General features: G+C 36.1%; 1 protein-coding gene across 1 annotated transcript; it reads left to right on the top strand.

Moving 5' to 3' along the window:
• The first annotated feature begins 221 nt into the window (after nt 1–221).
• LOC110105103 (polyubiquitin-like) lies at nt 222–18,064 on the top strand. Its single transcript, XM_020834475.1, has 5 exons — nt 222–347; nt 426–506; nt 629–838; nt 17,757–17,882; nt 18,002–18,064. The coding sequence occupies exons 1-5, from the start codon at nt 222–224 to the stop codon at nt 18,062–18,064; spliced, it is 606 nt and encodes a 201-aa protein (XP_020690134.1).
• Nucleotides 18,065–18,518: the final 454 nt, after the last annotated feature.

The raw sequence follows: 18,518 nt of genomic DNA, 5'->3' as shown, positions 1-18,518 counted from the left end.
CGAGCAATACCGAGTGCTTAATATCGAGTTTCATGTGACATGGTGCGTGATTATTAGTCTCTGAACGCGTCGATTGACCTGACGTAATAATTGACACGGGCCACTCTTTAACTGATTTGGTGAGTGTCCTTTCAACCGGGCTCACACATCTGCCAGAGTTAGCATGCAATAAGTTCATCCTCGAGGTGGAGCCTTCAGAAACTATTTCAAATATCAGAGTCATGATCAAAGAAAAACAAGGCATTAATACAGATGAGCAGAGGCTAGTCTATGCCGGAAAAGAGCTGAAGGATGATAGAACTCTAGCATATTACAACATCCAGAAGGACAACACCATTTACCTAATAGTTCGGATGCCAAAAAAATAATTTTTTTTTTTTTCTCACGATTGTTTCTATGTTCCTCATTTAAATTTATTTTTGCAGATGGAAATCTCCTTAATGATTAAAACTGCTGATGGAAAAAAAGTGACAACGTCCATTAAAATTGTTGATAATGATGAGAAGGTATGTTTGATGAATATGTCAATCTTATTTTTTTTTTTATTTTTTTTAATTTTGTTCCTATCTCTTACATAAAAACATCTCATTTTTCTCATTTTTTGTGCTATCATCTTTATTTACTATAGATACAGATTTTTGTGAAGCCTCTTAATGGGGATAAGTTCATCCTCCATGTAGAGCCTTCAGAAACTATCTCAAATATCAAAGTCATGATCAAAGAAAAACAAGGCATTAATACAGATGAGCAGAGACTAGTCTATGCCGGAAAAGAGCTGAAGGATGATAGAACTCTAGCATACTACAACATCCAGAAGGACAACACCATTTACCTAATAGTTCGGATGCCAAAAAAATAATTTGTTGGAGGAGCGTTTCTCACAATATAATATAAAGGTTTTATAGAAAGTTTGAGAGCTATGTTTTCTTGTATTAAACTTATTATCGTCATGGTAAATTTTATTATTGTGTTTACAATTTTAAATTCAGCTCATTTTATTTTATTTTTTTAATTCGTACGCCCATATACCCTAAAAGAAATTAATAAGCCGAGAAGTCTGCTTGAATTAATTGATATATTGGAGTTGTGCTCCGATAAAGAGCATCAGGTCAGCCCACTCTGATAGGAGAAATTATTGTGTACGTAATCCGAACGTATTCGGATGTGCGTACACACTGCTTATTTTATTGCGTATTTTTTGATACATAATTTTTTCGTGCCAAAATAAGTAGCAAATAAATAATACTCACTAAATACAGAAAAAATATGCAAAAAATACGTATAAAATATTATGTATCAAAAAATACACAACAAAATAAATAATGTATACGCACATCCGAACACATTCGAATTGCATACACAATAATTTCTCATATGGTAGACTATAGCTAGCATATAGAAAGGGTCAAAGATCCACTTCATTCTCCAGGTCCATGGTGGACTGTGTATAAATATCTGTAATAAATATTCATTACAGATAATAATTGATTTATTTTATATTTTCACTTTTTTTTTTTTTTTTTGTCAAGTTAACGGAGGTAGTGGAACTACGAGAATTTTTTTTTTGGAAAAGATGCCATTTATTTTAGATTTTTTTTTTCTTTTGAAAAGAAATCTTTGGAGAGACTTTTGTTGTGTTAAATTATTTTAAGGTTTATTTTTAATAATTAAGTGTGTATATTAATGTAATTATCTCTTAAATAACAATTAATTATATATTAATTAGCTACTATAGTTTATTTTTTAATAATGATTGATATATCATCAAGGAATTATCTTGATCCAACACGAATCTTGACGCAAATTATGTTGAAAATTTCAAAAATTAATTCGGAGACTATATGAACTCCAATTTCAACAAACTTATGGCCGAATTGAATGTCTCGGAAGTATGAACCTAACGACATAAAAAACAACTCAATCTGAGCCCAAATGTGTCTGAATCAAAGACCAGAAGCTTTGTTGGAAGGTTCAAATCATAATTTGGATTAACAAACGGTTTCCAAACATGACATGCTTATAGTCGAATCGATCGACTCGACGAGATGAATCCAACGAGCCCAAGATTGTCAAATTTTTATATCATTAATACCTTCAAATGTTTGACGAACGGTCCACGATCAAGGGATTCAATATCGACCATTAGTCCAAACCACTCCCAATTTGCTCTTGATCCTCCTCCTATTTATGAGTCATGCCATCCTCAAAAAATTATAAATAGCCTCTCATTTCTTTTAAGAGGGGACCTAAGCAAGAAGGAAGAAGAGGATAAGAGAAGAACAAAAGGAGGGAAGAAACTCCTCCGCCACCGCCAGAGTTCTACTCAACTTTCAAGCGAGGCCGGAGTTCCGCCCAACTTTCAAGTGACGCTGGAGTTCTGCCCAATTTTCAAGTGACGCCAAAGTTCCGCCCGACTTTCAAGTGACGTCGGAGATCCGCCCGACTTCCAATTGACGCCAAAACTCCGCCTGATCTCCAAGTGATGCCAAAACTCTGCCCGATCTCTAAGTGACGTTGGAATTCTTTCCGATCTCCAAGTGACTATGTAGTTTTGCCCGAATACCATCTAACACCGAAGTTCTCCTCGGCCGTCGTCTGACGTCGGACTTCTAACCGACGCTGGAAATCCGCTCGTCACCATATTTTCTACACGATGTTGGAATTCTACCTGTTGTCGGACGTTCGCCGGACATCTATATGATGCTGGATTTTTGTCCATTGCTGAACTTCTACCTGACGCCGTCCTTCTGACCTCCGTCGTCAGACAACGGTCTTTTCGACCTCTGTTGCCCACCGACTACGGTCCTTCCAACTTACGTCATCCATCGACTACGGTCCTTCCAACCAAATGAACACGTCAATAGTGACTATTTGTATTCCCATCATGTACTTCATATAATGTACATTAAGCCAAGGCCTTCCCCCTAAGGAATGACCACATTTGTAATCGACTGCGAATATTAGTGGATTATTTCAAACTGGGCTAGGCCCCGTGGGTTTTCCCCCTTTTTAGTGTTATTTCACGTAAAAATCTTGGTGTTCCTAAAAATGACTCACCCTGATTACAAGATGGATCTTTGTACGATGCTAAGAATCTAAACTTTATATTTCTCTACAGCCGTGAATTCTCTAGAACGCAACAATGATAATATAATTAAATTTAATTTAATATATACGATTTAATTAATATTAGATTTGATACGTTATCATGAAATTATCTTGATTGGGCACGAATCTCGATGCAAAACTCAACTCGAAAACTTCAAAAATTAATTCCGGGAGCATCCGAACTTCAATTTCAGCGAGCTTATAGTCAAACTGAGCGTCTCGGAAATACAAACCAAACGACATCAAGATCAACCCAATCCGAGCCCAAATGAGTCCAAATCAAGGATCCGAAGAGCTGTTGGAAGGTTCAAACCGCAATTTGAGTTATCAAACGGTCTCCGATTTTAACGAGCTTATACTCGAATCGAGCGGCTCCACGAGACAAATCCAACGAGCACAAGATCGCCGAATTCTGACATCATTAAGGCCTCCAAATGTCCAATGAACAATGCACGATCGAAGGGTTCAATATCGGCCATCTATTCAAATTATGATTTGAACCTTCCAACAACGACATCATTACGTCGCCCGCCGACTACAGTCCTTCCGACCTCCATCACCAGCAGACTACGGTCCTCCTGACTTACGTCGCCCACCGACTACAAGCCTTCCGACCTCCGTCGCCAGCCGACTACGGTCCTCCTGACTTACGTCGCCCAGCGACTACAAGCATTCCGACCTCCGTCGCCCGTCTACGGTCATCCCGACCAAAAGAACATGTCAATAGTGATTCTTTGTATTCATATTATGTAATGTACTCTATAAAATGTACATCAAGCTAAGGCCTTCTCCCAAGGAAGGGCCTCATTTGTAATCGGCTGCAATACTAGTGGATTCATTCAAACTGAGCTAGACCTCGTGGTTTTTCCCCCTTTTTTAGGGGTTTTCCACGTAAAAATCTTGGTGTCTCATAAATGCTAGACCATCTCTCTTATCTGATTGCATGCCGGATTTTCGTACAATGCTAAGACGATAAACTTTATATTTCTCTTTCGCCGCGAATACTCCTAGACGCAACAACCAGCAAACTCAAATAAGAGCAGTTATAGAATTCAAATTTCAAGGATTTAAAGCCCTACCAACATTCCGGCCTGAAGGATTAAAATTACACGTGCAATAAAATTATAATTTTTTTATCTATATAGAGAATAGTGTAACCGAAGGGTAAGCACCAACACATAAGAACATAAAATAATTTAAAATTTTCTTCAATGATGAAGTAGTACAATTAGTTTCAGATGGTTGATAGAGTTGCAGACAGAAAAAAGCAACAAGATTGCTGATTGCAAGCAGTGCGTACATGTGCACAAATGGATAAAAATCAAACACTAGCAATGCTCTTTGTCCGACTATCATGATCTGATCTTTGTCATTTGACTATCATTATCTAATCGTAGTCACCTATATGTTACAATATAATTGTGTTTGCTCGGGTGTTATCACCCTATCCTAGTTGCCTGATTGTCTTTGCTTGATCGAGATCCCTCGAAATTCATCACCTAATTGCCTTCATTTGAGTGTTATTGCCCAATTGGCATCCACCATCATTTGACTAATATCACTCAACCATCGTCATTGACAGCTTTCTCCAAATTGCCATTGATTATTGATGGCATTGACATCTATCGACTATCATCTGTCTCTTAACAGTCGTCATCATTTTAGGAGGTCCAATTAGTATTCTATATTTTTTAATCTCTACGAGGGGAATGACAAACTTTTATAATATTTATTTACATATTCAATTATTTTATATGGGCGAAGCCTCTCAATTTTTTTCTATTTATGAGTTTTTTCACATAAAAATTATAATGACTTTTTGTGAAACTTTTTTTTTTTGCCCCGCACATAAATATTTGTGCAATGTCAAGACAAGCCGAAGAGCTATTTAGTCGGCCTTACCTCAAGCCTTTTTAGTCTAATAAGCAATTTCTAAAAAATTTTGACCGAGAACAATGTTTAAACATCAAAGGCTAGATTGAGGCTAGTTCCAAATGGGATTTGTCGTCCAAACAGATTTTAACAATTTCTGAGTTGTCGGGTTTATAATTATAATTGTTCAAAGCTAGTTTAGTGATCTGCAACATGCAAGACTCGGTATTTATCCAAACCAAAACCTGATTAAATTAACTCAAATGATTTTTGGTGTCGAAAAAGATAAAAATAACTCCATTTTTTTTTTTGGGAAAATTCGGGGCTTAGCCCATGTATTGATAAACCAAGAAGATTACAAACTCAAAACCAAAACATAACTAAAAAATTACATGAATTTCTATACCCCCAAAGCCCAAAAAGGAAGTATGAAAAAACATAATAAGAGGAGGAAAATAGGACTCAGAAAAAAAGGACTACACCCAAAAATGCAAAGCCTGGATAGTAAAACCAGGCTTCCAATACGTTCAGCAGCTCGGAAAAGGGCACTGGTTGCCACAGGAATGCAAGATAACAGATCCAGGACCCTCACAGTGTCCCAAAAAGCAGCACCCCAAAATCATAGAAATCATATATTTGCACATCCAGGTTGCCCGTAGACCCTCCATGGATGAGCTGGATGTAGTCCATGGCTCATCATTGTCCAAACCTCCTCTAATTCCCCCAAAAAAAACTTATGTAACAAAAAACTGTAGCTCCTAAAATTTTCCAGACATGAATGGACAAAAAGAATCCCAAAAATTCAGCCTCCCCAGAATAATACCAAATTTTCAGAAAAGTAGAAAAAGAGCCCTGAAGCAAACGGAACCAGTTAATCCATAATTTCTCTAAATTTCCCATCAATAATCTCCTTGCTGTTCCAATTATTAACCTTAGCTTGCACAACAGAGCATATTTTTTTCAATATACCATCCAAGTTACCAATCTCACCATTGAATCTCCTTTGGTTTCGCTCTCTCCAAAGATAATAAATTGTAGCCGATAAAGTCAGGGAGCAGAAAATTTTCTCCAATATAATAATGTTAGAATTGTTCCAAAAAAGATCATAAACCTGAAAAAGGTTATGTCTTAAATAGAAAACATTAACCGCAGGCAACAACTTAGAGAGGACCTCAAAGGTGAAATCACATCCAAAAAACAAGTGAGAATGGTTTTCCAAATGCTCAAGACAGAAGTTGCAGTTTGGAGGGGCGGGAATACTCCTCCTGATTAAGGAGTCCGCAGTTTTTAACTTTCCTTGAATAGCCATCCAAGCGTAGCACGCATAGCGCAAAGCATGTTTTTTATGCCAAATATATTTGCACCAATCTACATTATCCAGATTAGAATAGAACAGAGCAGTAAAGTTTTTAAAAACCGGTTTAGCAACAATTGATGTGGGCCTAAATTGATGTCTTTATGACTATTAAATGCCTGTCTGTATCTCATCTTTAAATGGGAGTTCTCGAAGGCTTAACCAAAGAGTTCTCCAACTCCAAATGCAAATAGAGAGTGAGACAATACAGTAGAGGTGTAGCTATTATCTGTTTGTAGCCAACATTTTATGTTTTCAAAATTGGCTCTGATATATATGGTAAGAAACAGATATGTAAACAGCAAATAGAATGGGAAGTTCGTGCTCAATTGCATATACATTTTCTGTCCTTGCTGCGTGCTTTTTCAACTAAACAAAATTGATCCCGAACATGCCCAAAGTGGTTGTTTTTATCATTTTATGTTTTCTATTTTTATTTCTTATTTTATAACAATAAAACTAAGAAATAAGATAATAACATGAAAATAAGTTACACCAAATAAGTTTATTGGTCGATGTACCAGTTTTTTTCAAACAAACATGTTTGTTTACGCAAACTGAAAATTATAAAAGCAGTATGCACACATTAACAAGGCAGTTAAAACCAAACAAAAAAACAGTATGTAAAAAGAGTTAAGGAAAAATGAAATGGATTTGAAAAATAGCATGCATTTGAAAATTTTCATAATAAGTCGACGAGCTTGCATGAAATGCGATGGAGAGTTCAAGTTGACCGGTGATTTGATGGTTTTGGTGAGACACAAAGATGAATGAGGTGTTGCTTTCTGCTAAAGGGAGATGAGCGAGAGCCGAAAAGTAATGCCTACATCAAAGAGTTAGAAAGGGAAAGAAGTGAGAAGAAATGATGCCTTCGGTTTTAAATAAAGAAGGGTTCGCAAGGTAACTTGTTAGTGCGGCAACCGGCTTTGGAATGGTCGGGATGGAGAAGTAACCGATCGGGTGTAAATGCATATGCGCGTTGGTGTCGAAGTGAAATGGCATATTAGGCAGTCGGAAGTGGAACGCACAGGTGAGGTAGCTTTCGAAACGGTCAGGAGGAGATGAAGTTGATCAGTTGGAAGATATATGCGTTCAACTAGGGTTATTATAACCTTGCGTGAATGTGAAGCTGAACGGACGCCCGGTTTCATAGCTTTCGTTTGTCCTTGAGATGTATGCGTTCGACTAGGGTTATTGTATGCGTGCGGGAAATTCTCAAAAAAAAGCTCATTTTTATTTTATTTAAATGATTTAAATGCATATAATTTTTTTGTTAAGAAATAGAGTTCTAGTGGAGATGAGTTATTATATTTTGGACTGAAATTTCTTAGCATTTGTAATCCTAGGATTTTCTGCACTTAATGATTTTTGTAACAATTTAGGATGTATCTTCTAAAGATTATACTTGTTGCATCCCCGAATATTTGCGGCTGTAGAGAAATATAAATTTTAGCTTCTTAGCATTGTACGAAGATCCAACATGCAAACAGATGAAAGAGAGGGTGTAACATTCATAAGAGGCATTAGAGTTTTACGTGGAAACCCTCAAAAAGGGGGCAAATCACGGGGGACTGGCCCTGTATGAATGAATCCACTATTATTTGTAGTCGATTACAAATGTGGCCTTTCCTTGGGGAGAAGGCTTTGGGTTGATGTAGCAAATGTACATCATATTACATGAAGGGAATTGAAAGAATTAGCATTGAAATGTTAGTTTAGTTGGGAGAACCATAGTCAGAGGGCGACAGAGGTTAGAATGACCATAGTCTGGTGATAGTGGTAGGAAGGACCGTTGTCTGGCGAGGGAGGTCGAAAAGACCGTAATCGGTGTGAGACAATTGTTAAAAAGATCGTTGTTTAGCGAGGGAGGTCGGAAAGACCGTAGTCGGTGGGAGACACTGGTCATAAAGATTGTAGTTGTAAGGCGATGGTCCGGTGAAAGTCCAAGCGCTATTTGGTGGTCTAGTAGAACTCCGACTTATGTCAGTGGTTTGGCAAAATTTTGTGCCTCAGTCGGTGGTCAGGCGGTGGTTTGGCATAACTCCGACGTTAAGCGATGGTCTGGCTGAGCTTCAGCATCAGGCGGTGGTCCGACGAAACTCTGGCGTTAAGCGATGGTCCGATAGAACTCCTACGTCAGGTGGTGGTTTGGTAGAACTTCGACATCGGGCAGTGGCTCTATAGATGTTCGGCATCGGGTGGTGGTCTGGTAGAACTCCGGCGCCATGTGGTGGTGAGGCAAAACTCCGGGAATCAGGTGGTGGTCAGGCAGAACTCCAGGCGTTAGGTGGTGGTCCGATAAAACTCTGAGCAATGGTCGACGAGGCAATCTCTCTCTTGGTTTGTTGCTTGGGGTGGGGGGTCCCCTTTCATGAGACAGCGGGGAATTTATAAATTTTCTAAAGTTGCATGGCTTGTAAATAAATGGAAGATCAAGGGTAAATGGGGAGAGGTTTGGATGAACAACCGATGTTGAATCCCTTGATCATGGTTCATTTACTAGGCATTTGGATACCTTAATGGTATTAGAATTCTGTGATCTTGGGCTTGTTGAATTTGTCTCGTTAAGCCGCATGATTTTACTATAAGCATGTCATGTTTGGAAATTGTTTGGTAATAAAACTTGTTGTTTGAACCTTCCAACAATGCTTCACGTCCTTGATTTGGACCCATTTGGACATTGATTGAGCCGAGTTTGGTCTCGTTGGGTTCAGAATTCTGAGACGCTCAGTTTGTCTATAAGTTTGCTGAAATCAGATTTCAGATGATCCCAATTTTAATTTCAGAAGTTTCGAACTTGATTTTGCCTTGAGATTCGTGCCTGATCAAGATATATTTTGAATGATACATATCAATACTATTGTAGATTTTGAGGTGTTTCACAAGTATATGGGTGAAGTAACCCATAGAATTTCAGTCACCATTGGTATTTTTATTTTATTTTTACTTTTTTTCATTTTCAAAGAAAGTAAAAATATATTTGGTTGTTTTAAAAAAATTAAACTGTTTTGTTATGCTATATATAAGTAAAGAATCACATTTAATTATTCTAAATAATATTTGATAGAACAAAAATATATTATTTACATTAGAAATTTAAAGGTTATTATTATTTAATATAACTTGCAAAACTATTATTATATTTATTAATGATTACATTACTACGTTACAGAGAGAGTAGTGTTGCTTTTTTCGATTGGCCCATTTCTTTGTAGGTAGGACATCCTATGGTGGATCACACTTCTTTTCCATCTTCATCCAGGCGTAGGAATCACTCATGGCCCGGGCAAATTATTGCATCTGGTCATCGTACGTGGAGATAGGTCCGGATATTAATAAAATATTATTTTAAATTTAGCGTGTCAAAAGCGCAGATAAAACGCAACTAAAACGCAACTAAATCGCAGATAAAACGCAAGTCAAAGCGATCATTGTATTCATTCTTGATTCCGCTGGCTGAATTCATTCTCCACAAAACCAATTATCATCTCCAAATTTTTATTTAATTAAATAAATGAAAATTGGAATCCCTCGCATTGAAAGTTGGGTATTTAATGCCCATAAATACTTTGATTTTCATGACACACTTAAATGTCATCATGTACACATTACTTCCTTTCAATTTGAATGCCAAGCTGCCCATTGTTATCAATGGTTAAGAATGAAATGATATTTACTTTCTTGGACTGATTTTATGATTTATGTACAACAACAATTTGGATTTCTACCTAAGACGATTTGCATGGCACTCTTTCCAAATTAACTCAACAAAACTCTATTATGGAATATAAAATTGCCTTAAAAAACCTTGCCTTTAAAGTCACTAATATCTTTGAATCTACTCTCATTAGTTATTTTATTTCTATCTATAAAAAAGAAATATTTCACAAACTTTTAATTGCAAAACCTACCTCACAAACTTTTAATTGCAAAACCTGCATTTTGATTAAATTATTCGTACAGTACTAACTGGTGATCGTACAATACGAATATATAAATTGACTTGTTCTTACAATACTAAATGGTTATCGTACAGCACTAACATGTCAAATTCTGCAAATCTTACTGGACGATCCTAATATCGTACTGTACGATCTTTGAAGGCTGAATTGATTTTTAGGGCTTTTTTAAGCCCTCTATTTAAGCTTTCTCATAAGACTTTGTAGAGTTTTTTTCAGCTATTGAAGCTTCATTTTTTTTTTGGAGAAAACTTGAAGAGAGAACTATAAGGGGAGAAAGAAAGGGTGGAGTTTGAGAGAGGGAGAAAATACTTGGAGAATATTTCAAGGGAGTGTAGAGAGGATTTCACATGGTTGCTCTAGCAAGCTTGCACCTCAGCACCATCGGATTCGAGGTTTGTCTTGAGGGAAGTTTTGGGAAAAAGAATATCTCTTTGGTGTCAAAGGACCTGGCTCCTCCGCCGCACCGGGGAAGGTGGAAGTGATTTTGTAAGGGCTTCACCACCTATCTGTGGGGGCTAAAGGAGAGTCACTAAAAGTTTAGTGCAATACTCGGAGGGTGCCTCCAAGGAGTGGACGTAGGTCAAAGTTTGGTCAAAGTTTGACCGAAACACTATGAAATTGGTGTGTTTTTTCCTTTATTATTTTCGTATTTATTTTTGTTGAGATTAACTGCGTGGGTGAAATTGATAATTTATATTTTTATTGTGAACGTAATGTGATTCCGCATCATGATGCACTGACACGAACACGACACAACACAGACACAGGACACGGCATTTTTTAAAAATATAGGACACGGGTGCAGCGTGTACACGGCATAATAATTTTTTAATATAATATATAGAAATTAAGGTGACATTATATTAAAAATGACAAGTAATAATAAATCAATTTCATGATAACTTATTTAGCTTATAACATAAAGATGTTTAGTACAAAATATCTAGTACAACCACAAAAATATAAGCAAAAAATTATTTAGTACAACATAAAGGTTCAACTACTCAATAGAGAGAATGATAGAATTAGATTCAGAGGTTGACCTTTGGCCTTCAATATCATCATCATTGAATATCATTGCTTCCAACTCTAATTCATCTAGAGAAAAATTTGCAACCTCCAATAATCCCGTATCATCAAGGCACTCGAACCCATCTCCAGCAACATCCCACATCTTGTTATCATATGTCATATTAAGTGGGGTTTTCCTTTATATAAGACGAAGATTTGTATGCACATAAACTAAATCTTCAGTTCATTGTGGAGTTATTCTATTCATCTTCATTGATTGAATAAATGAGTATGTGCTCTAATTTCTCTCATAACAGGAAGAGGATACTTGAAGTTCTGCTTGTTTTTAAAGTTCGTAAGTTATTTGTCTGGAAAGATACCGAGCGGTACCGAGCATGTACTGACCGGTACCGAGCATGTACCTAGCGATATCGAGTTTGTACCTAGCGATACCGAGCATGTACTGAGCGGTACCTAGCGAAACCTAGCGGTACCGGGTATGTATATTAGCTTTTTTTTGTAAGTTTCAAAAAATAATAATTAATATTTCAGGACTCGAGAGTCGGGCATCTATGCCATTTATCAGTCACCGAGAGAGGAGATGAAAATATCTCACCGCCAAAAAGAAATGAAAATGAGAATATATTATGATAATATTATTTAATAATTAAAAAATATCTAAAGCCATAATGGCTTTATTAAATGTCATTTTTTTCCATTTAATGCTTTGTTTGCACCAAACATAGAGTGGTTTAGGAAATTTAGGGAAGAAATAGAAGAGAAAGAAAGAGAAAGTCCATTTTTGGGTGACTTTGAGCTATTTTCATTCGTAGGCCTAGTTGGAAAATTTGTTCTTCTCGAGGAAGGTCACATTATGCATATTCCAATTTTCAAAAATATGTAGTTTTTATATAATTTTTTATTTTAATTTCTATTTTCATTATTAAAAAAAAACATATAATTTTGCAGCATATCTTTTCATATATTATAGATTGAGATTACAAATGTTTTGAGTATTTCATGAAAATTTTACAATAGGGTTATTAAAATATGAGGGATTTTTATTGAATAGAAAATTATATGGACTCTAAAAAATAGAGTTAAAGTATGATAAAAGTCTTAAAATATTATTTTACATAATCCATGATAATTTGATTATTTTTTTAAAATATATATATAGTTAGAAGGGAATTTTATTACCTACCATTAGAGAAAACTATGCAACTCTAACACATGCTCAATTATATTTTAATTACTATAATAATATGAAAAATGTACATACGTGATTAAATAATATATGCTGCGAGTTATAAGGGGCAAGAATTTTTGAGATTTTGTTTGAGTCCAGGAAATATTCTGATATCTATAAGGCATGATTTGATGGTTATAAGTCATGTTCTAGTTCCTACGGGCATATTCTAGGGATATATACACAAAAGGGAGTCATAAGATGACTAGAATCATTTGAGATTCTATTTAGTTCATAGGAATGTATTATGAAATATTCAATAATATGAATTGCAATTTATTTATCTACTCATTAATTTTATTTAAATAATTAAATACGTGTTATGCTCTTATTATATTTCTTGGCAAAGTGATTTAATAGACTGCATTAAAATATTCAATAAAAATGTTAATAAAAGAATTTAAATTGTAGATCAGATTGTGGCTGCTGAGCTATTATAGCTCACTGTTATTTTGATTCTAGCTTTTAGGATTTGGGAAGGGAAAGGAAAATATTGATTAGTAATTCAAGATCATATCCGAGTTTATAGGTATTTCTCTATTTTAGTTTTTGTGCAGTCATGAATAATTATTATTAATTTATATAGCTTCTACATGTAGTCATGTACATGTAGTTATGTACTGTAGTATATATACATTTTGATAAAATGAAAAAAAAATCTTGTAGATGAGTTTATTTTCAGTATGTGGATGTTTAGTAGCTCTATAATATGTAGTTTATTTAAAATGATTGGAAGAGAATCTAAAACATTCTAATATTAGATCTTGAGTTTTGTCTGTCACAACTCAACACGATAATACATGTCATGATAGGGGTGGGTTATGACACAGAGCACCTCAACATTAAATAAGGAGAAATAGAAAAAAAGGAGCAACACCACCTCCACCCAATGTAGGAGGAGAAAACTTAAATATCTCAAAGATGCAGCACATCAACAGAAAAAAAACTAACCCCTCGTGCAAACACCAAAGGCCTAAACTTGATAGGCAACAAAAAACCATAAAGCCCTCATTAATAAAATAACAAACTGAGAAAACCATAGAAAACCAACAGAAATACTCCCACAACAAGCAAACCCAAAAATCCCCACATTAACCTAGTGATAAAGTAAGCCTGAAGCAAACAACCCACACCTCGAAAACAACAAGCTGACAAGACAAATTAACCCAAAAGGACCACTCACCAACAATACAACCAATTGAGTAGCCACTAACACTGGGTAGCAACAAAAAGCCAGGGATAATTAGCAGCAGAATGCATAAGCCATGAACTGAGTAGCCTACAAATGAGTAATAAAATTAAGGAGAAAAAGAAAATTGACCGTTGAAAATAATCTTATTTCAGAAGCAAACTATTCATCAACTAGATTTTATGAAGAAGATGAGTATTGTATTAAATAACTGTAAACCTGACCATGCTTTCACCAAACTTCTTCAGGATTGGAAGCTTGGTCCGATAGTGCTAACACTCTTTGAGCATGTAGTCGTTAGTTTTACTATTCGCATGCTGCATAATTAAGCTAACAAGTTCATTGTCGGGAACCGAGTAGCCTAACACTAACCAAAAAGAAAAACTAATAGGAAAAAGCCAAGGATAGAGTTATAAAGGAAAAAGAAAGAGAAAGTCTGTTTTTGTGCGAATTCATCGTGTACAAATTAATTCCTTTCAATTTGAAGGCCTCGCCGCCTGTTGTTATCAATGGTTAAGAATGAAATGATAGTTACTTTCTTGGACTAATTTTATGATTTCCTTACAACAATGATTTAGATTTCTACCTAAGATGATTTAGGTGGCACTCTTTCCAAATTAACTTAACAAAACTCTATTATGGAATACCAAATTGCCTTCGAAAACATTGCCTTTAAGTCCCTAATATGTTTGAATCCACTCTCATTAGTTATTTTATTTCTGTCCTTAAGAAAGAAATATTTCAGAGACTCTTAATTGAAAAACCTACCTCACTTTTTGATATAATGGCATTGGCTAGACGTCATGAATCTAAAATTCAAGATTTTTCTTTCTATTCGATCAAAATCTTGGCAAAAAGCTTCGAAAATATTTACAAGAATAAAAAACTGAACAAAAAATTTCTTAATGGATATCATTCAATGTACTTGAAATTGATTTGTTTGAAATGCACAATCAAGTTTTTTTTTTTTGGATAAAACTCATATAGAGCTTACGTGTTGATTAAAAAAAAATATTACAAAAGGTACATAAAAGAGATTGAAAACTCAATAAATGCTCAAGGAGCTACAAGCAAAAAGAAAATAAAATATATGGAGTCTAAGATCCCTTACTAGTTATAAAATATTAAAACTAAAAAATTATTGAAACCGTAAAAGAAAGAAATATTAAAACAACAACAACAACAACAACAACATCAAGCCTTTATCCCACTACGTGGGGTCGGCTACATGAATCCTTTTTCTCCATTGTGTTCTATTAAAAGTCAAATTCTCGTTTAAATCTAATAAAGAAAGGTCATTCCTAATATTTTCTAACCAAGTCTTTTTATGTCTACCCCTACCTTTCTTAACACAAGTCAAATCTAATACCTCTACTCTCCTAACCGGGTCATCGGAAGGCCACCTTTTTATGTGACCAAACCATCTAAGGCGACTCTCTCTAATCTTACCTTCTACTGGAGCTACTCCAACCTTTTCACGTATATGCTCATTTCGTATCCTATCTCTAAAAGTAAAGCCACTCATCCATCTAAGCATCCTCATCTCTGCCACACTTAACTTAGTATTATGCTTCTCTTTTAATGGCAGAAAGAAATATTAAAACTAAAAAAAAAAAGAATACCTAACAAAAAGAACCATAAAATTCCAATACCTGCATGAAAGAAGACTCAATAAGAGAATAATTAGTAACATAATACATAATCCAGGAACCAAGTAGCCTAGCACCAACCAAAAGAAAACAAATTAAAAAAGCCAGGGATAGTGTGAAAAACCTTAATTCATTTTTTATTTTTTTACCTAGAACGGTCAATCGTTATTTCAGGAGTTATTATAAGTCTGAATTACAAACCGTCTTCACCAGAACATATAAATGTTGTGCTTTAATTACCCTAAACCCTGAAATCTAAACCCCTAAATCCTAAACCCTAAACCCTAAAACCTAAACCCTAAAACCTTAAAACCCTAATTCCTAAACCCTAAGCCCTAAACCTATGCCCTAAACTCTAAACCCTAAACCCTCAACCCTAAACCCTAAACCTTAAACCCTGTTTGTTTTTTTAGTGGTGTTGATTTTGGGTTTGTGGTGTTTGGTGCTGGTAGGTGGTTGGGTTGAGTGGCTATTTTTTTTTTGGTATGTTTTGGTGGGGTTGGTGTTTGGTGGCCATTGTGTTTAATTTGTTGGTTTGGTGGGTGTTGTGTTTTGTTTGTATGGTTTTTGGGGTGTTTTTTTTGGGTGTTTTGTTTCTTAGGGTTTGTGGCCTTGTTGGGGTTAGGGGTTGTTGGTTTGTGTTTGGTTGTGTTGGTTTGTTGGGTAGTATTGTTTTGTCTTGGCTTTTTGTGCTGGTTATTTTATGGGTTTTTTCTGTGGTTTATTGGTTTGGGTTTGTTGTGGCTTTTTTTTTTATCGGTGTTTGGTATTCTTTGGTTTCCATAAAAGTTTTTTATTTGGTACTAAACTTTACTGAACCTTACCCATGTGGCCCGCCGCTGCCTGCTGTTTGACCTACCAGTATCGTTGCGGCGCGTGGCCTGACTGTCGCCGCTGCCATTTTTAGTTAAATAAAATTAGTTTTAAATTGTTTTTTTAAAGTCGATTTCTTTGGAAATTGATTAAAAATTATTCATAAATCCGAACAATACCCATAATACCTCAAATTGTTCAGAATTCAGTCGGTTCTCTGTCGACGCTTGGAGGGTGTGAAAGGATGATGATTCTTTGCTGCACTGGGAATTGGTGGAAGAGAGAAAATTTATAAAGGCTTCTCTGCCTTGCTATGGGGGCAAAAGGAGAGTCACTTTGGTAATAGTGCAGTACCTGAAGAGAGAGTCTTCAGGTAGTAGACGTATGTCTTATTAGACCAAACCACTATAATTTTTTGTGTTCATTTTATTTATGTATTTTTTATTTTTTCAGCATTTTAGTGTTTGTGGTTGAAAAATTAATTTTGTAAAAAATATAAAAATTGATTTTTCCTTAACCACCAAGAGAATTTTTAAAATAAAAATTCACCCTCTTGGTTAGCTTTAGGACATTAGCATAGGTTTAGCAACCTATGCGGACTTTATAAAAGTGTCTTGAGTCACCGTTAACCTGTCTGGCAGAAATGAGAAACACTAAGTAGTTGTTTGGTGAGTATGTCAGCCACCTGATCGACTGTGCTGAGGGGAGTATGCAAATGTTGTTGTGTATATGATCTTTAAAAAATCGGTGATCTCTATCTATATACTTAAATCGCGTGAAATATCAAATTATCCGTGAGATCGATGGCAGACATAATATTACAGTACAAGGGAGGAAGCATGAAGTCACAAAGTATATGTCGAAGCCATAGGATGTCTATGGTGGCTGCTGCGAGAGCTCTATACTTAAACTCCATTGATGATCTAGCAATGGTGTGTTGCTTCTTAACACTTAATGAATAGGAGTGTCCTGCCGAGGAATGAATAGTAGTAAGATGTAGACTTTTGAGATACTAGGTCGCTGGCCTAGTCAATATCAGGGAATGATGTGAGAGATAGAGGGCTCTTAGTGATGGGTATGTCATGAGATAACGTACCTTTGATATATCAAATATTATATTTAAGAAGATAAATGTCTGATTGCTAAGGGTTGTGCATATGCTGGGAGAGGATATTGACAACACAAGCGATATCTAGACGCATTAGCATGAGGTACTGTAGTAAGCCCGTGAGTCGACGATATAGTGTGGGATCTGAAAGCAGAGGATCCATGGAAAGTTTTGTGGGTAACTTGGTGAAGGTTGGATTGGAGAGGGGATTGCATTTAGTGAGGTTGGCTTATTGTGGAATGGATAGGGCGTAACCTTATTGGGAGAGAAAATACTAATTATTGTATGGGTGATGTTGATGCCTAAGAAGTTATGTACCAGACCAAGAGTTTTCATATTGAATCTGTCGTTGAGTAGAAATGGCAGATGGGTTGTTGCCCATTAGAAAGATGTCATCCACGTATATAAGTTGGTAAAATCTGTGTATCATGCTGACTAAAGATAAGAAGTGAAGGATCCACAACGGGAAATCCCGTTATTATCGGCGCACAAATTCCGATGGTAAACAGTAAAATACGCATGAAACTCCTGGTTTCCGGCGCATTTTCGTTGAAATATCATACGCCGGTTTGAAGCGCATCGGAAAAAGTCTTCCGACGTATGTAAGACGCCGGAAATATTTCTGGCACACGTTTCGACGCATTACCGGCTCAAATTGTGTTAGAAAAACGGCGTCTTTTTTCCAGGGTTTACCGGCATTATATCCGCCAGCATATCCGCAGGAAACACCGGCTGATAAAATGCCGTAGGGTGTGCCTTAACTAAATGTGCGACTTGTTTCCGGCTCCCGTTTTGTGCCGAAAACACCGACGGATTAAATGTCGTAAGTTGCGCCGTAATTAAAAGCTACGACTTTTTCTGGCACTATTTTCGTTGGTACTTACGGCGAAATAAAAATTGGAGCTACCTCTTTTCCACTCAACTGCTCCCTCATTTTGAGCATTTCATCCAACAACTGATTATGTAGCTCCTGCATCTGCATTTGAACCTGTGCTTGCAACTGAACTTGCCAATCAACTTGTGATTTCCTTACTTGTTCTAGCTCTGCTTGAAGGGCAGTTATTTGTTGAGTATGTAAGGACTCATGTGAACTGGATGCGAAGTTGGATCCAGTAGAGCTCATCCCCTCATATGCCTGAGCTTGCAAACCTAAACCATAAACTCTACCAGATTGCATTCCTCCAATGGCTTGCGACTAGATGT

Source organism: Dendrobium catenatum, unplaced genomic scaffold (genome assembly GCF_001605985.2).
Source record: "Dendrobium catenatum unplaced genomic scaffold, ASM160598v2 original_scaffold_80088, whole genome shotgun sequence".
Classification (NCBI taxonomy): Eukaryota; Viridiplantae; Streptophyta; class Magnoliopsida; order Asparagales; family Orchidaceae; genus Dendrobium; species Dendrobium catenatum.
This window is presented reverse-complemented; position numbering and strand designations above follow the sequence as displayed.

Coding starts and splice junctions, on each gene's coding strand:
- LOC110105103 (XM_020834475.1), top strand. CDS start 222: ATGATCAAAGAAAAACAAGGCATTAATACAGATGAGCAGAGGCTAGTC. Junction 348..425: donor ACAACACCATTTACCTAATA/GTTCGGATGCCA, acceptor TTATTTTTGCAG/ATGGAAATCTCCTTAATGAT. Junction 507..628: donor TTGTTGATAATGATGAGAAG/GTATGTTTGATG, acceptor TATTTACTATAG/ATACAGATTTTTGTGAAGCC.